Source organism: Gymnoscopelus braueri (genome assembly GCF_963280865.1).
Source record: "Gymnoscopelus braueri genome assembly, chromosome: 6".
NCBI lineage: Eukaryota > Metazoa > Chordata > Actinopteri > Myctophiformes > Myctophidae > Gymnoscopelus > Gymnoscopelus braueri.
Genome location: NC_137607.1, coordinates 31,238,194 through 31,252,834, shown reverse-complemented (window position 1 = coordinate 31,252,834; position 14,641 = coordinate 31,238,194). Strand labels below are relative to the sequence as shown.

The following is a 14,641-nucleotide window of genomic DNA, read 5'->3' as shown; positions in this document are numbered from 1 at the left end:
ATACCCGTAACCTGTAAGCTGATTGTATGACTTTCTGTATAGTAGTGTGTATATCTGTCTGTCTCTTATATGTCATCATGATTTGTGTGCATGGGGATCTCATCTTAAACAAGCTTAGTGCTTAATGAGACTCCCAGTTTAGTAGAGCTTGTATTGTGAATTTGTACTTCCATGTACTGATGTTCTCATGTCTTACTAAATAAAGTACATCAATCAATTCAATATTATATAAAAAGTCTGGGCATGCTGTCAGTGAGGTGGTTCTGTATTGTTTATGATATTAGGGTTAATAATACAGGCTGTGATTTTATAGACGGGTTTGCATTTCGGCCTTTTTTTAATACATTTGTGAATTTTCCAGTTTATGTTTGTTAACCATAGTAAAATGCCTGGACTCAGTTTATTAGTTTTTTAACATCATTCAGTGATTCAAAATAAAAGTAAATGGGATTTTGTGGTATTTATGACTTATTGGGGGGGGGGGGGGGGGCTTATTCACTGGGGCATCATGTTATGAAGTGAACAACAGGAAAAGCTTTAAAATAAAATGTAATAAAGTGCAGCAATAAAATAAAAATGCCTTTGGCCTGAGGCACTGGAGGAAAGGCTATATGGGGTCACCCTGAACTCACTCAGCACTCACCCAGCAAGTTTCGTAGCAATCCAGCAACAAGGAGTTGGTTTTGAAGAGATTAGTAGTTTGTTATTAGTGCTAAAATTAGCTCGACTGAATAGACCCTTTTCACATGCAGCAGCCATGACATTTGTAATGCTATTTCCTTCACAGGTGCTATACTAATCCACTATTGTGTTGTGAACATACGGCAAAAATAGCAGATCTACAAGCTCACAACGCATCAATATGACATGGCTATATTCTGTGGAGAGGGGTAAAGGGAAAAGGGGAGTTGACACCCAAAGCATAGGGTTTAAGTGCTTAAATATAACAAATATTTAATTTGTATCATTGATAACACTTGTAAAGGAAGCAAGTCACCGTACACAACTACATATGTCAATATAGGTGCTTTAAAAAAGGTATATTGTATTCACTGAGTGATCAACATGTTGCTTTTTTTAAAGTGAAAAAAGAAAAATGCTCTAATTGAAAGGCAAGTCACATAGTGCCTTCGCCCTGAAGGTGGCAGTAGAGGAGAGGCCAGGGGGACACCAGGGAGCATGTTTTGACATCAGTACTCTTCTTAGCCTTGTTGTATTATAATAGACCTTTTCACTTGTCATGAAAACATAAACATACTAAATGGGTCCAAGTTTATTTCCTGTCAGCTACTGATATTCACAAACACTGCTACAACAAATAAACTTGGAACCAAACAGTTCCCTAGCAACAAATTCCACTGACAAAGTCTATAATATTACAGGGATATGGAATCTGGACTGTATACAATAACAAACACATGGCTTATTAGACCGTGGGATCCAACATCGATGAACATAGCTTAGGCCTATTATGTTATTAAATTTAGAGGATGAACACGATACAAGCTATGTTCCCCCTATGCTTCTGCCCAAGGAAAACATGCAGACTGCCATAGCAGGACAACATTGGCTGGTCTCCTGTTGGTTGCTGAGCTCAGCTTACCATTTGTGTTGGGTGAGATAGTAATCAAGCCTCTTGAGTGTGCACGCTTGGCCTTGAATCATCCCCCACTCTCTAACCATAGTCACCAGGCACAGGATCCTGCCATATAGCATTCCTGCACTACAAATGCAGCACAAACAAAAGGGAGTTAAGAGGGTGATAGTTCACATCCTCCATTAGAGTGATGAGATTGTATGCTGTTTGCCTACTGTGTACATTCACATTGCTAACCTTCCTCCCTTTGCGTAGAAACACATTATACCCCAGCACACCAATAATAATAATAATAATAATAATAATAATCACAATTTTCTTAGACAGGTTTCAAAATGTCTTTAAAAGACAGGACAAATAATACAACATGAAAATGGATTTATATAAATGAATATAAATTTAATATTAGCTAAAATTAGACACAATTAGTCTAGACACTGAAGGGCTTTGTCTGAGGATCTCGGGCAACAAACTGGCTCACATGTTGACAAAGGGTTAATAATGAGACAATGTTTTGCAACAAAATCTTTAAATCAATCACAGGCATATAACACTAACAGTAACAGTAAAAATTCTGTCTTGAGGTATATACAACAATTTTGGTTCGAGTGTCAAGAAACCAGAATGAAATGTGTTAGTTTTTTGCCCATTTTCCAAAATGGCAACAATTGAAAAGGTCTACAATACATAGGTCAGATTTCCAAAAATCTTAACCCTGAAGGCATAATAATAATTTATGGCATACATGTTTTTAGAGATAATAAGGGGTGCTGAAACCAAATATGCTATATGCCTACATCAATGGCTGTTAATACCTGAAAATGTACTGTGTGTCTAAACGACTAAATATTTTATGAATGATCTTAGTATCTGTCATCATATCATGTTGTAGCATGCCATCTTGGCATAACTCAAGTTTGCCTATACCAATCCTATGATTTTACTAAGTTCGAGGTTTCGAGGAGTTCCGAGGTCACTTATCTCTGGAGGAATACAATAAAAGCTCATTGGATTTAACTTGACCATTTATGACAAAGCAACAACACCTCCAGCGACGCCGGCCAGAGCCGAGGTCAAAGTGTTGTTTGAGACATTTGAACACTGTTTGTCCAAGATAAACTGTCACACCATCACCTTGCCATCTTCTCTCTCAACCTACGAGCGGGCTCTACATGGCCAGCTGTCATCGTCAGAGCTGATAACAACTTCCTTTGTGTATAACTATTGTGATCATTGACTGTTGAGTCAGAGAGATATTTTGCTGTATTTGACTCGTGTATTTGATTCTCCCTCTTAATACAATGTCAACTTTTTAACTTGAGAACCTCTAAGATGGCGGCCACCACTGTGCTGAAATATATGAAAAACATATCCTTTTGACTTAACAAGGTGGAAACTTGATTGAATTTGTCTTTTTAAAGGTTTTCAAATGTGAGGAAAGTGCTTAAACATCATAGTGTGAACATTGTCATTTATTAATTAATTATTTTTCCAACCAACTTTATCCCATGACTTAATAACATATCTGCAGGCCAATAATTATGTTCTTAAAGTATATGGATTCAAAAAGCTCCAGACTTGGGGCTTGAGCTGGGCCACCAGGTGTATTGGGACGATGGGCTCTTCTGTATCTTTCTGTTATTAGAAGGACAAGAAGTGTAGCCACCCCTGAATGCTCTACCATTAAAACATGTCCTTCCTCCATCAGCATGGATCGAAATTGTCCACAATAGCTACTTGACCATGTAGCCCCCTAGAAGATGGCTTATTGGGCCAGTTGAGCATGCATGCAGCCCCTCCAAGTTGTGAAGAAGAATCAGGCAGCTGAAATATTCAATGCCACCACCTTGATAGCCTGGTATTGCGCTTTGCCTCACATCCTCTCTGACTTTTTGAACTTATTAAACCAAACAACTACATGATTCCTCGTCCTCGAGCATCTATGGGGCGACTCACTGGGGCGACTCGCCCCAGTTCTTCTGTAAAGTCTATCATGTTTCTCTATTTACCAGTGAGAGTTCTACAGTAGCTTTTTTTTTATCTCACGATTTTGTAACCCCTATTTTTCACCCAGTGCCAATGCCTAAGCTTGTAATCCTGGGCACTACTCTCCCTCTGCCAGCCTGGGGAGAGCCCAAATATCACTATTTCTGACGAAATACCTCAACATCGATATTATGATAATAGCAATTTTCTTTTTATTTTGTCAAGTTTTCAAAATGTTTGAAAAATCTGATCTACAAGCTCACATGTGCATTGTGAGCTTGTAGATCTGCTATTTTCAATATTTTTGAAAACTTTTGATATAGAGCATTATGTTTAAAACCAGGAAAAGACAACAATTCTGACATATCAGGATATGACAATGACAGTAAGTCTCATCACAAAATCGAAATCATATTGATATATTGCCCTATGTCAAATTAACCTTCCCTTTTGATTTCAAGCTCCTTTGAAAACCTATATCAAACCACCAGGGTTCTTGTCATTAACTATTATCCACTGACTGCGAAGCATGCCTGAATCTGAGATGTAAAATTGGAAATACTCCAGTAAGGTAAGAATACATCAAAATGGTACTTAAGTACAGTATTTGAGTAAATATAATTAGTTACTTTCCATCACTGTGTCTGATATAATTAATTACTTCCACTGTGTGTGTTCCACAAATGAGATTTTGTTCCTTCCCCCTCAAATCTCATCTGTTAACAGCAACATTGCAATCGTCATCATCTGTGATCCGCTGCTACAGTCTGGAGATCAGGTCAGTGCTCGACTGTGTGAATGCATCGAACAAGGAAGTGTTATTTAATCTTCTATTCTCCATGATTCGGAGCAGCAGGCAAGACTAACGACATACATTTCTGTCCATCACAGTACAGTTAACTTAAGGTTATTATAAGAAAATGCCCGAATTACAGATTCACAGGTGAGAAGAACGTATGTTTGATACTGATGATACAGTAACAAGTCATTATGATTGAGGTCATTCTTTGCAGGTCAAGCTGTACAACATCATAACATCCCTTATGTGTAGTTGTATTGTAGACCAGCGGTTCTCAAACGTTTTCGTGCCGCGGACGCCCAAGTTGTATGTGGCCGCGGACCCCCACCTGAAAATGTTGATTGATTGATGTACTTTATTTAGTAAGACATGAGAACAACAGTACATGGAAGTACAAATTCACAATACAAGGTCTACTAAACTGGAAGACTCATAAAGCACTAAGCTTGTTTAAAATGAGATCCCCACGCACACAAATCATGATGACATATAAGAGACAGACAGATATACATTACACACTACTATACAGAACGTCATACAAACAGGTTACTGGTATGAAAAATAAAAAATATGTACAAGAGAAAAAAGAGGAAGAGTTCGGGCAGGGGGGAGGGTTAGGTTAAGACTTTGACGGGCCAATTTCGAATTGCAGCCTCCTGAAGGTGTATCTTTAGGGCAGTTTTGAAAGTGAGTAGGGTTTTACACTCCTTTACTCCTTTTGGTAGTATTTTTGTTGAATAGCATGAGAACGAGTTCATTCCCTTTGTTGAGCCAAATCTGGGTTGAACATGATCCGTGGAGCTGCCTCTGGTGTTATGATCGTGGACTTCATTTGTGTTGTTCCAGGGACCCCCAGAATAGTGGAGGTGCTAAGACACATTTAACTTCAAGTCATGATGCAAAGGGGACCTTTGCATCATGACTTGAAGTGAACGGCATATTTTGGGGTCTTAGCACCTCCACTAGAAGCAAAGATTTGACTTCAAAATGTTTGCCTAAAAAAAAAAAAAAGATTTGCACACATTTTCAAGATTTTTCAAGCTCATGAGTGCCGCGCTATGAGCTTGCTGTTTTTGAATAAAGTATAAAATATGGATAAAGGGGTTAAATGATTGTGACACTTTAATAACTAATTTTGTTGGTTTGATGCCAATACTTTTGTACTTTTACTCAAGTACATTTTCAATTCCGGACTTTTACTTGTAACAGAGTATTCCTACATTGCAGTATTGATACTTTTACTTACGTAAAAAATGTAATACTTTTTCCACCACTGCCAACTACATTGACCCATTGCATTCAAGTCAAATCCAGCTCCAACTCAAAAGGGGTTTCCTACAGTTGAGGGATCGAGCACCACCGTATCTCGTTGTTTTTGTTGTTGTTGTTGTACAAGGATGCCATGCTGGTACCCCGTAATCAATACTGGTGTGTGGTGACCACTTGAAGACAGGGAATGCAACATCCACCATGTGTCTGATCCAGGTGATGACCTGACCTCCTGTAATCCTTGAATAATTATGCCATTCTAGGCCCATGTCTGTCCCATAGTGAAGTGTGCACTCAGTGAAGGTGAGCAAGTAAAAGTGTTGCACTGTTGGTGGTGTCACATCAAGAGAATGCGAAATTCAAGTGCAGTATCTGGTCCAGTGGCGATGCATCAGTGTGATAAACCTACCTGTATTCAAACACCCATATAAATATACACTGCAATTAATCATAAACATGCTTAACACAGTCACTATCTACAATACACATAACCTTTAAAATAGTATGAATGGTCTTCAATGCTCTCTGGGTTAAGAGGGGTTATTTGAGGAGTGCCAATTTAAATGTCACGTGTACTGTATGTGTAAATGCATTTCACTGCATTTTTCCTTTTTATTAGGATCTTTCTGATGTGACTCATATCCTATCTTTGACAGGCAGAGGATTGGAACAGTAAACACCAGTGCAAATGACGGCCTGGAGGGATTCAAGGCACATGCTGTGTTCCAAGAGATCAATAAGAAGCTACAGGAGGTGATGACTTTCCTTAACCCATTCAATCCTTGAACGCATCTGTGTCATTTCATGTGATTTATTTGGCTATTCAAAAATAGCCGATATACAAGCTCATAGCGTGGCACCGAGTGCCGCGCTACGAGCTTGTAGATCTGCTATTTTTGAAAAAACGTGTAAAAACGAGCTTGTAGATCTGCTATTTTTGAAAAATCGTGATTTTTTTTGACTATATTTATATATTTTTAAAGCGAACATTTGTAACTCAAATATTTGCTTCTGGGGGTCCCTGGAACAACATATTGGACATGGGGTGCCGGTCCACGGCCAAATACATATAATTTTGGGCGGTCGTTGACATGAAAAAGTTTGAGCACCACTGATCTAGAAACAAATAGTTTTTCAGAAAACTGTTAGGATTTAGACGACATTTTGTAGAATCGGCCTCAGGTCTTAATGGGTTAAGAATATATTCAAACAAATCCCAAGCGTATGTGGTCATCCAGTGTTGGCTACCAAAAGTTAGAGCTTGATGGCACAGAACCGTCTTGGTGGTTGTCCTTATAAAAAATATAAATCTCATCCATGCATACAACTGTTCACACCAAGGTCTGTGACTGGGTAATGATTTCTGGAAAGAGATGTGGCAAATGAATATATGGAACAAAAAATCTGTGTCATTGGTAGATTTAGAAATTAATTTCAGGAGAAAATGGACAGATAGACACTTTTATTGTGCAACAAAAAGGGCAGACGTGTGTGTCGTGAGAGGTGGTAGCCCACCAGGCATTGATGAAGTTAAAAGTAGTCCAGAGTGAAAATATAATGACCCGGTCCGGGCTACCAACTTATTCACCGCTGCTTTGATAAACCCTTCTTTTCTTTTTGGTAGATATTTTAAAACATAGAATAAGTTTTGACCAAAAAAGTTTTTCAAGGAAGTACTGCTTAACTCCCACATGGTGTGGACTGCAGACTCCAAAGAAAAGAAATCCAAGTCACTCCGTCTTTGATGAAAAATAATTAAGATTTATTTTGAGAAAGGCAAGGTCATAATTGTTGCCTTGCTCAAAATAAAATAAGTACAAATAAATCTTAATTTTTGTTCCTCAAAGACGGCCTCTCAAAAGAAAGTGTGCAGTAGTGGTAGAGTAGGTAAAACATTATCCTCTGTATTCGGTACCCAGGCTTTTTCTTCCGGCAGTAAACCATTGGAAAAGCATGACATTGCTAGCTTGGACACACACTTCAGTCTGATAATCAGGTTATGAAATTGCAGTTCCACTTGAACTTGTTTACAAGATTCAGTAATCAGACACCAAATTATTACATTTATGTTCCAACATGGAAGATAAATGGGCATTCTAAAGCCATACTTGGTTGTGCGCTGTGTCACGCACAGATCTTCAAACTCACACGCTTGGTAAGCGATCCATTGTGAGCTTGTAGATCAGCAATTTTCGGCGCGCTACACTGGCACAGTTTATTTTGTGTGATTTGTGATTGAATCAGTCAAATGTTTCATTGTGAAATCTTATGTTTACCAGCAGCAGATTATCTGACCTCTATTATAGAGGATTTATAATAGGCTGAACAGTGCTGTTGTCAGTTATAAGCCAGTGTTTTCAATATAGAGAAAACATTCTCGATTAGATGGATAAAGCTATGGGAAGATCTCAGTCAAAGTACACCAATAATGCCTACTTAGTTCTCAAATTCTTGATGTGAGAGGTTATCCTGTCCTACTTTCAATTTCCATATTTGTTCAATATTGGCAGTATGACACTAGCAAAATTGTCTGGTTCATATTAAATTCTCCATGTTTTAGACAGATTCAGTGCAGTATTTCAACCAAATGAATGCTGCGTAGGTTCAGACCATGCAGTGTTGAGAGTCTGTTTCTGAAAAATAGCAGATCTGAAAAGTTTGATTAGGGCTTTAATGCATTAATAAGTGGTTAATGCATATCTAAACAAATATTTTGTGGTAACTGCACAGAATAACACACTCTGCAGTAGTCTGCCCATTTTCTATTTCTTGTGTATGTATGTTTTGGTAGAAGTCTGAAGTTTGTAAGGCTCTATTATATTTATAATCTTTGGAACAGGATGGCGAGCAGTTTGTGAAAAAGATCGGAGGGGTTTTCGCCTTCAAAGTGAAGGATGGACCGAACGGAGGGGAGGCCACTTGGTTTGTGGATGTGAAGAACGGCAAAGGTTGCGTTCATAATGACACAGGTGAGAAGAGAGCCTAAGACCAAGTAAACAACAGTGTAGATCTTTAGAGTTCAACCATTCTTGATATGATTTTTATCTTTGGGAAGTTGTGGGACAGTCTACTCTACACCATGAAATCCTCTGTGTTAATCTAGCTTCTATCTATTCATTCACAAATCCTCTGTGTGTCTGTCTCGGGCATAACTCTGGGTGCCGTCCGACCAAACGGCCTGAAGCGTGGCGTGTGTCCCATTTGACCCGGGGGTGTTCAGTGGCAATTCGATAGGACCAACATTTTCAGGAACTGAAAAAAACCCCCCAAATATCTGTAACTGTCTGTCTGCGGAGGATGCACCCATAATGGTCCATTTGGTTCCAAGTCTAACTATATCAACCATTTAGCTGGGGACCCCTGATCATTGTGCTTCTGTTCTGAGTTTTTATGAGATTGAGAACTGGGTTTGTGAAATGTGAAATTTGTGGAAGGACATTTTGTGTCTCAAGGCTGTTGAAATATCCTGTTTGGGAGCTCAGAATATAAAACCCGCAGAAGTTGAACGTTCATCATGACAGTGGTGCTGTTTTTCTCTCCCTCACAGCCAAGAAAGCAGACTGCACTATATCAATGTCAGATGCAGACTTGTTGGCCTTGATGACAGGAAAGATAAATCCACAGACTGTGAGTACCATTGAGTGAACACACTGACCTTCGACTTTCAACACAAATTGCAGTTTAAAAGATAGTCATAAGAAAAAGGAAAATCATATATATATAATATATATATATATATATATATATATATATATATATATATATATATATATATATATGATGTGTTGCACGTCTTCGGCTTTTGCCCTGATGAAGGCCAGTGTTCGCCAACATATTCTACTAATGAACTGGCTAAGAAATAAAGTCTTAGGGTATGTTCACACTAGGTGGCTTTAAAAAAGATGGCACTGCCTTTTTACATTAAACCCTATGAGAAATTACCAAAAGGCAACTGCATAGCTTTTTTCTGGCCAAGCAGAGCACTTTTAAAAGTTGAGAATAGTTATATAGGAGGCGCCCACACCCGACTACCACCAGCACCATCCCTCCTCCTCTTCTGCCTAACAAAAAACGTATATTAAACTTATTGTTACCTAATATAATTACATCATATTAGCTAGTATCCGTGAAGTTGTATTTTCTTAAAGTCAAACCTATGAATAAATTGCTGTCATCTGCACTGTTTCATATGGAGAAAGACAGCAGTTATACTGTATGTCCGCCAGGAGAGCGGTGAAAGCCAGCGAGGACAAACACAGACAAGTCGGTGTTTACCTTGTCTATGAAAGATGCATTTTAGGCGAGACATATGCCATGCAGTCAGTTGTTCAGTCTTCATTCATTTCACATCTACCCTACTAGTTTAAAACTCCTTTCCATACTATCCATAGAGTTCCATAGATAGCTGAAGAGATAGAAAAGATGCTGTAGGCAGCACTTTTCCTCATAAAAGGCACCTAGTGTGTATATACTCTTATTAAAAAGTAGCACATCTGACTCATGTAAAAATGTGTTAGATCTTTTATGTTTTGCACGTCACTTTTTCCACATGAATTAATCTAGAAGTACCTGCTTGAGAACCTGGTTTGCTGCTCCTTTTTTCTTTATGATTCACACTTCTTATTCAAGGTTGAGGTGAATGTAGAGAGAGCTCAGATCTAGAAGATGCCATGTGTCTTGTTGAATCTATTGATGGGGCGGCTCAATATGAGAGGAATGTGTTTTACTGAATGAAATGCAGCACCAAGGGCAAGGCCAAGTTATTGCATTAACCACCCAGGTACTCAACCAGGGGAAGTTTATATGATCTTGTTCTCCCCAGTTTCAAGACGCTTAAGGGGGAAAATGTATTATATGACGCAACCACTACGAGGGCATTCCATACTCAGTGGAATGCCCTCCCTTCAGCCCTGTAATCCCTAAATTCCCTAGGAAGATTCAAGAATGACCTTAAATCATGGCTCCATCTCAACACTAACTGGTCATAGTTAGATCCCTACCCCGGATAGCCCAATCTGCATTGGATTAATCTCTTAGGGTACCTCTTGTCCTGTATTGCTTCTAAACTTATATACAGTATATAAGTATTTCATTTTCTTTGTTTTATGGTTGTTTGTACAGTTTGTTGCGTGCTGTTCAATGTCTCAAGGTGGACCACAATGGAAACAAGCTTCGGCTTTTTTGTGTAAAATCCATGTTGGAGTTTTCTAAATGGTGACATTGTTGTGATTTCTTTAAAAACAACCAATAAAGTATTTTATTCTATTCTAACCCTAGCATTGACGTAGAGATCAATATATCAATGTAGATAAGCTATTTTCACAATTGACGTACCTATCGATTTAAGTGGTTAAACTATTGTGCTACCCACGACATGACATTTATGTTTATTTGATCTTAAGGGACGCCATGTGGGTCTGGATTTTTCTTGCATTACTCGAGGTTGAAGAAAAAACAAAACGAAGCATAAATAATAGCTGCTATGCATGAGCTTCATTTTTATAAGCACTCCCTTTTCTGTCTAAATTCTAGAAGGTCAGCTGTGAGAGCTCGCCAAGGACACACACGTTGGAGACACGTTAACCCTCATGTATAGACTTGGAAGGCATGTTATTGATTTGATGTAATGTGTTTGGCAATCAAAAACAAAGCAAAACAACAGTTACGTATGTTTTCCGTTCGATGTACTTTTCATGTCGAGGGAGAGGGGAGGGGGTCTTATTTATTCCTGCTACAGCATTACAGCATTCATTTAGCCTGTTCTGAGAATTTGTGAAGATGGTATGATTACCCACCTTTGTTGATCTGACTTCTCTTCTTCTCCTGCCACGTGATTGTTATTAGTTTCACATACAGTATGTAGGGCTGTAACTATCGATCATTTTCTTAGAGATTATTCTATCGATTACTTTTTGGAATAATCGAGAAGCACTCTTTTATGTAACCATTTTAATACACTGTATCAACAAATTGATATTTTATACTAGAAAATGGCAAAATAGCAGATCTACGCATCGCAACAATTTAAACTATTTTTGATTTTTCTTTTTCACTTTCAAACTTTGCCTATGACGACATACCCAGAATAGCGATCGACTATTAATTGATAATTATTTTAAATTATCGATTTAAAATGTTTAAATAATCAATTACATTGATTAGTTTCATTAACTGTTGGACCCCTACACATATTGTTGCTGTCGGGCAGAAACCTCTTATCTCCATATTTTAACTTTTTGTGTTTTCTCGTAAATGAATGACCTACTAAATTAAAGTAAATTGATCTTACTACAGCGTCCCACAAAAGCATCAAAAGACCCACAACCTCGTTTTGAGCTTTTCTGCTATTTTTGCAGTTTTTTTATTTGAATCCTGAAAAGTAACAGTTTTGGACATGTGAGGTTTCCACCCGACAGAGACGATATGCTTCTCATCTGCCAGTGTGCCACGCATGCTTTCTAGCCTCCTCATAAGCCATTGTTGGCCTTGCCCCGCCCACTCCCCTCCTCCCTGTAGTCCAGAGTTAACCCATTAAGACCGGGAACTGTGTCATTTTTTTAATTTGAGCTAAAAAGTATTATTTTACACTTTGTCTATTAAAAAATAACAGATATACAAGCGTGGCACTCGCTTGTATATCTGTTATTATTGTAGATCTGCTATTTTTTTTTTTTTAATCTTGACAATTTTAATATATATACATATATATATTATTTTAAAGCGATTTAAAAAAAAAAACTCAAATCTTTGCTTCTGGGGTTCCCTGGGACAAAGTTTGAGAACCACTGATATAGTAACTTTTAGAAAACTGTTGGGATTTAGAAGACATTTGTAGAATCGGCCTCAGGTCTTAATGGGTTAATCACTTCACTTTAACTTGATTCTCGAAAACCTGCTCCGTGGAGCCCATGCACACACAGATGCAGCTTCCGTTCATTCTGTCGGTGGAGATGCATTCTAATACGGGTGCAACAGTTAATCGAACTATGTGATTATCCAAAATAATCCGTAATTGTAGATCGGCAATTTTTTTTTCTTTTTTTTTGAAAGAGGGCTTAAGTGATTAATCAGACTAGAATTTTGTTCTCGTTGATTTGTTATATAATTATCACCAACACTCGCTTCTCAGTTATTCGATTGATCGAAAAAGTAATCGCTAAGGAGATAATCCATAGTTGCAGCCCTACATACTGTAATAACAACTAGAACAAACAGGGGCTCCATACTTCATCAAACATGTTCAAGCATGTTCAAGCGTGTACACTGTACATTATATGTGAATTATGTGTGATGATGTTGTAGTAAATTTTTTGGAGAAGGCTTGTATGACAAGCCTCCCCTCCGTTCTGATTCGCAGGCGTTCTTCCAGGGCAAGCTGAAGATCACAGGGAACATGGGACTGGCCATGAAGCTCCAAACCCTTCAGCTGCAGCCAGGCAAAGCTAAGCTGTAGAGGAGGGAGAGATCAGGGCCGGTCGGTGCACTGCACCCTAGGTGGAGATTACCTCTATGTACTCAATAGGATAAGGTTTCCACGACGCAGACTTAACTCTTAGGCATTTAAACAGTAATACTGGTCCCGGATAAGCACTGAGAAGCAATGTACACCCCATGTTCAGTGCAGAATCTCCACAGTAACCTCTCTCATCCATTGCAGTAGGGAAGGCTGGCGTCACTATGGTGGGGATGTGGTGTGTCAAGTCAAGTCTGCGTGTGAAGAAATGTATGCATGGATGCAGTCACAGTGAAGTCTGCTTCAGTCCTCAGATTTCTTACCTTCTTATGATCATAAGGACATACTGTACTTTATACTCTATAGTTGAGAGAGGTGTGTTCCATGGTTTGTGGCATTAATTCAGTGATGACTTGTTGCAACCTGAATGAAATCTTCAAAATGTTCCCTCCTGTTAATCATGTCCACCTGCAAGTGTCCACTTTTATGGTTAGCTTTCTGTCTTTCTTTTATTCTGAAAATGTTGCTGTGTTGCAAATGTAGCGTTTCTGTAAGTGAATCATGTCTTGTACCGAAGTCTCAGATTGTCATCAGACGAGGCAAATCCTGCTGTGATTCCTGGCAAACATGGAGGAGACAACACCTACAGTCAAGTGCCTTGTCGTCTCAGATTCACATTGTCTCAGAGGTTATTAGCAAGACTCATGAGGGGTTGCTTTGCATCATCATATTTCTTTTCCAGCACGGCTCGTTGCAAATAGATGAGAGATGACACTTTTCACTGTATTGTCAGTCTAAAAAAAATAAACTGTTTCTACTAAATAAACTTGTTTTGCTTTAACATACTTGGAAGGGGGAATTGATTTAGATTTATTTTTTATGAAGCCATAATTCTACCTGGCATCTACTCTTGATCACTAAGGAGAACTTTGCCAGAACATCTGGCATACTATCTGGATTTTTTACACTTTTTCCAGACAGAAATAAAAAAGAAGCCCTGCAAGTTACTTTGACATGTTCCCAACAGTGGCGTCATTTGTGCATCGCCCTCCAGAAATCGTTTCAGGTTATCTGTTAAACGCCACATATAATAACAGACATCTGCTGTCCTGACCCTATTTAGGAAGAGGATATCTTGACGTCTGTGATCAAACATTCATGATGGATTTATGGACAATGTCAAAGACAGGGAAAGACTGGCCAGATGTCCTAACATGACCCTGTGTTTATTCAGTGGTACTGTGTTCACACTCACAGGAAACAGAGGCTCACCTCAGGGGTTTGTGAACCATTCCTGCCAGATCTTTGGTGCTGTTATGAAACTCCAGAGGTTACAGAAGGTTCCCCACTCCCCCTTGCAGTCTCTCTTTGACGCAGCACAATGTTTACGGTGCCTATGAGCACCTCACATCGATCAGACTCAAATCATATCTGTCATTTTGATATCTCAGAATGACGTCCCTGCTGTTCAGACCCATGTTTAGCAATACTTTGAGGTTGCTGTCATGTGGTTAAGACCATAATGAGTTTGTGTCCC

The 14,641-nt window shown here is 38.7% G+C and overlaps 1 protein-coding gene across 2 annotated transcripts; it reads left to right on the top strand.

Moving 5' to 3' along the window:
• Window positions 1–4,367: 4,367 nt before the first annotated feature.
• scp2b (sterol carrier protein 2b) lies at window positions 4,368–13,935 on the top strand. Of its 2 annotated transcripts, XM_080431116.1 has the most exons (6): window positions 4,368–4,526; window positions 6,308–6,404; window positions 8,491–8,620; window positions 9,199–9,278; window positions 13,009–13,145; window positions 13,309–13,935. In XM_080431116.1, the coding sequence occupies exons 1-5, from the start codon at window positions 4,504–4,506 to the stop codon at window positions 13,102–13,104; spliced, it is 426 nt and encodes a 141-aa protein (XP_080287242.1). In that variant the 5' UTR covers window positions 4,368–4,503; the 3' UTR covers window positions 13,105–13,145; window positions 13,309–13,935. The 2 variants fall into 2 exon arrangements, with proteins under 2 accessions (XP_080287242.1, XP_080287241.1); XM_080431115.1 differs by having other exon boundaries at window positions 13,009–13,935.
• The last annotated feature ends 706 nt before the right edge of the window (window positions 13,936–14,641 follow it).

Bases quoted from the DNA above. Each gene is read 5' to 3' on its own strand.
- scp2b (XM_080431116.1), top strand. From the start codon at position 4,504: ATGCCCGAATTACAGATTCACAG. The intron at 4,527-6,307 runs GTGAGAAGAACG...TATCTTTGACAG, and splicing joins CCCGAATTACAGATTCACAG to GCAGAGGATTGGAACAGTAA. The intron at 8,621-9,198 runs GTGAGAAGAGAG...TCTCCCTCACAG, and splicing joins TTGCGTTCATAATGACACAG to CCAAGAAAGCAGACTGCACT.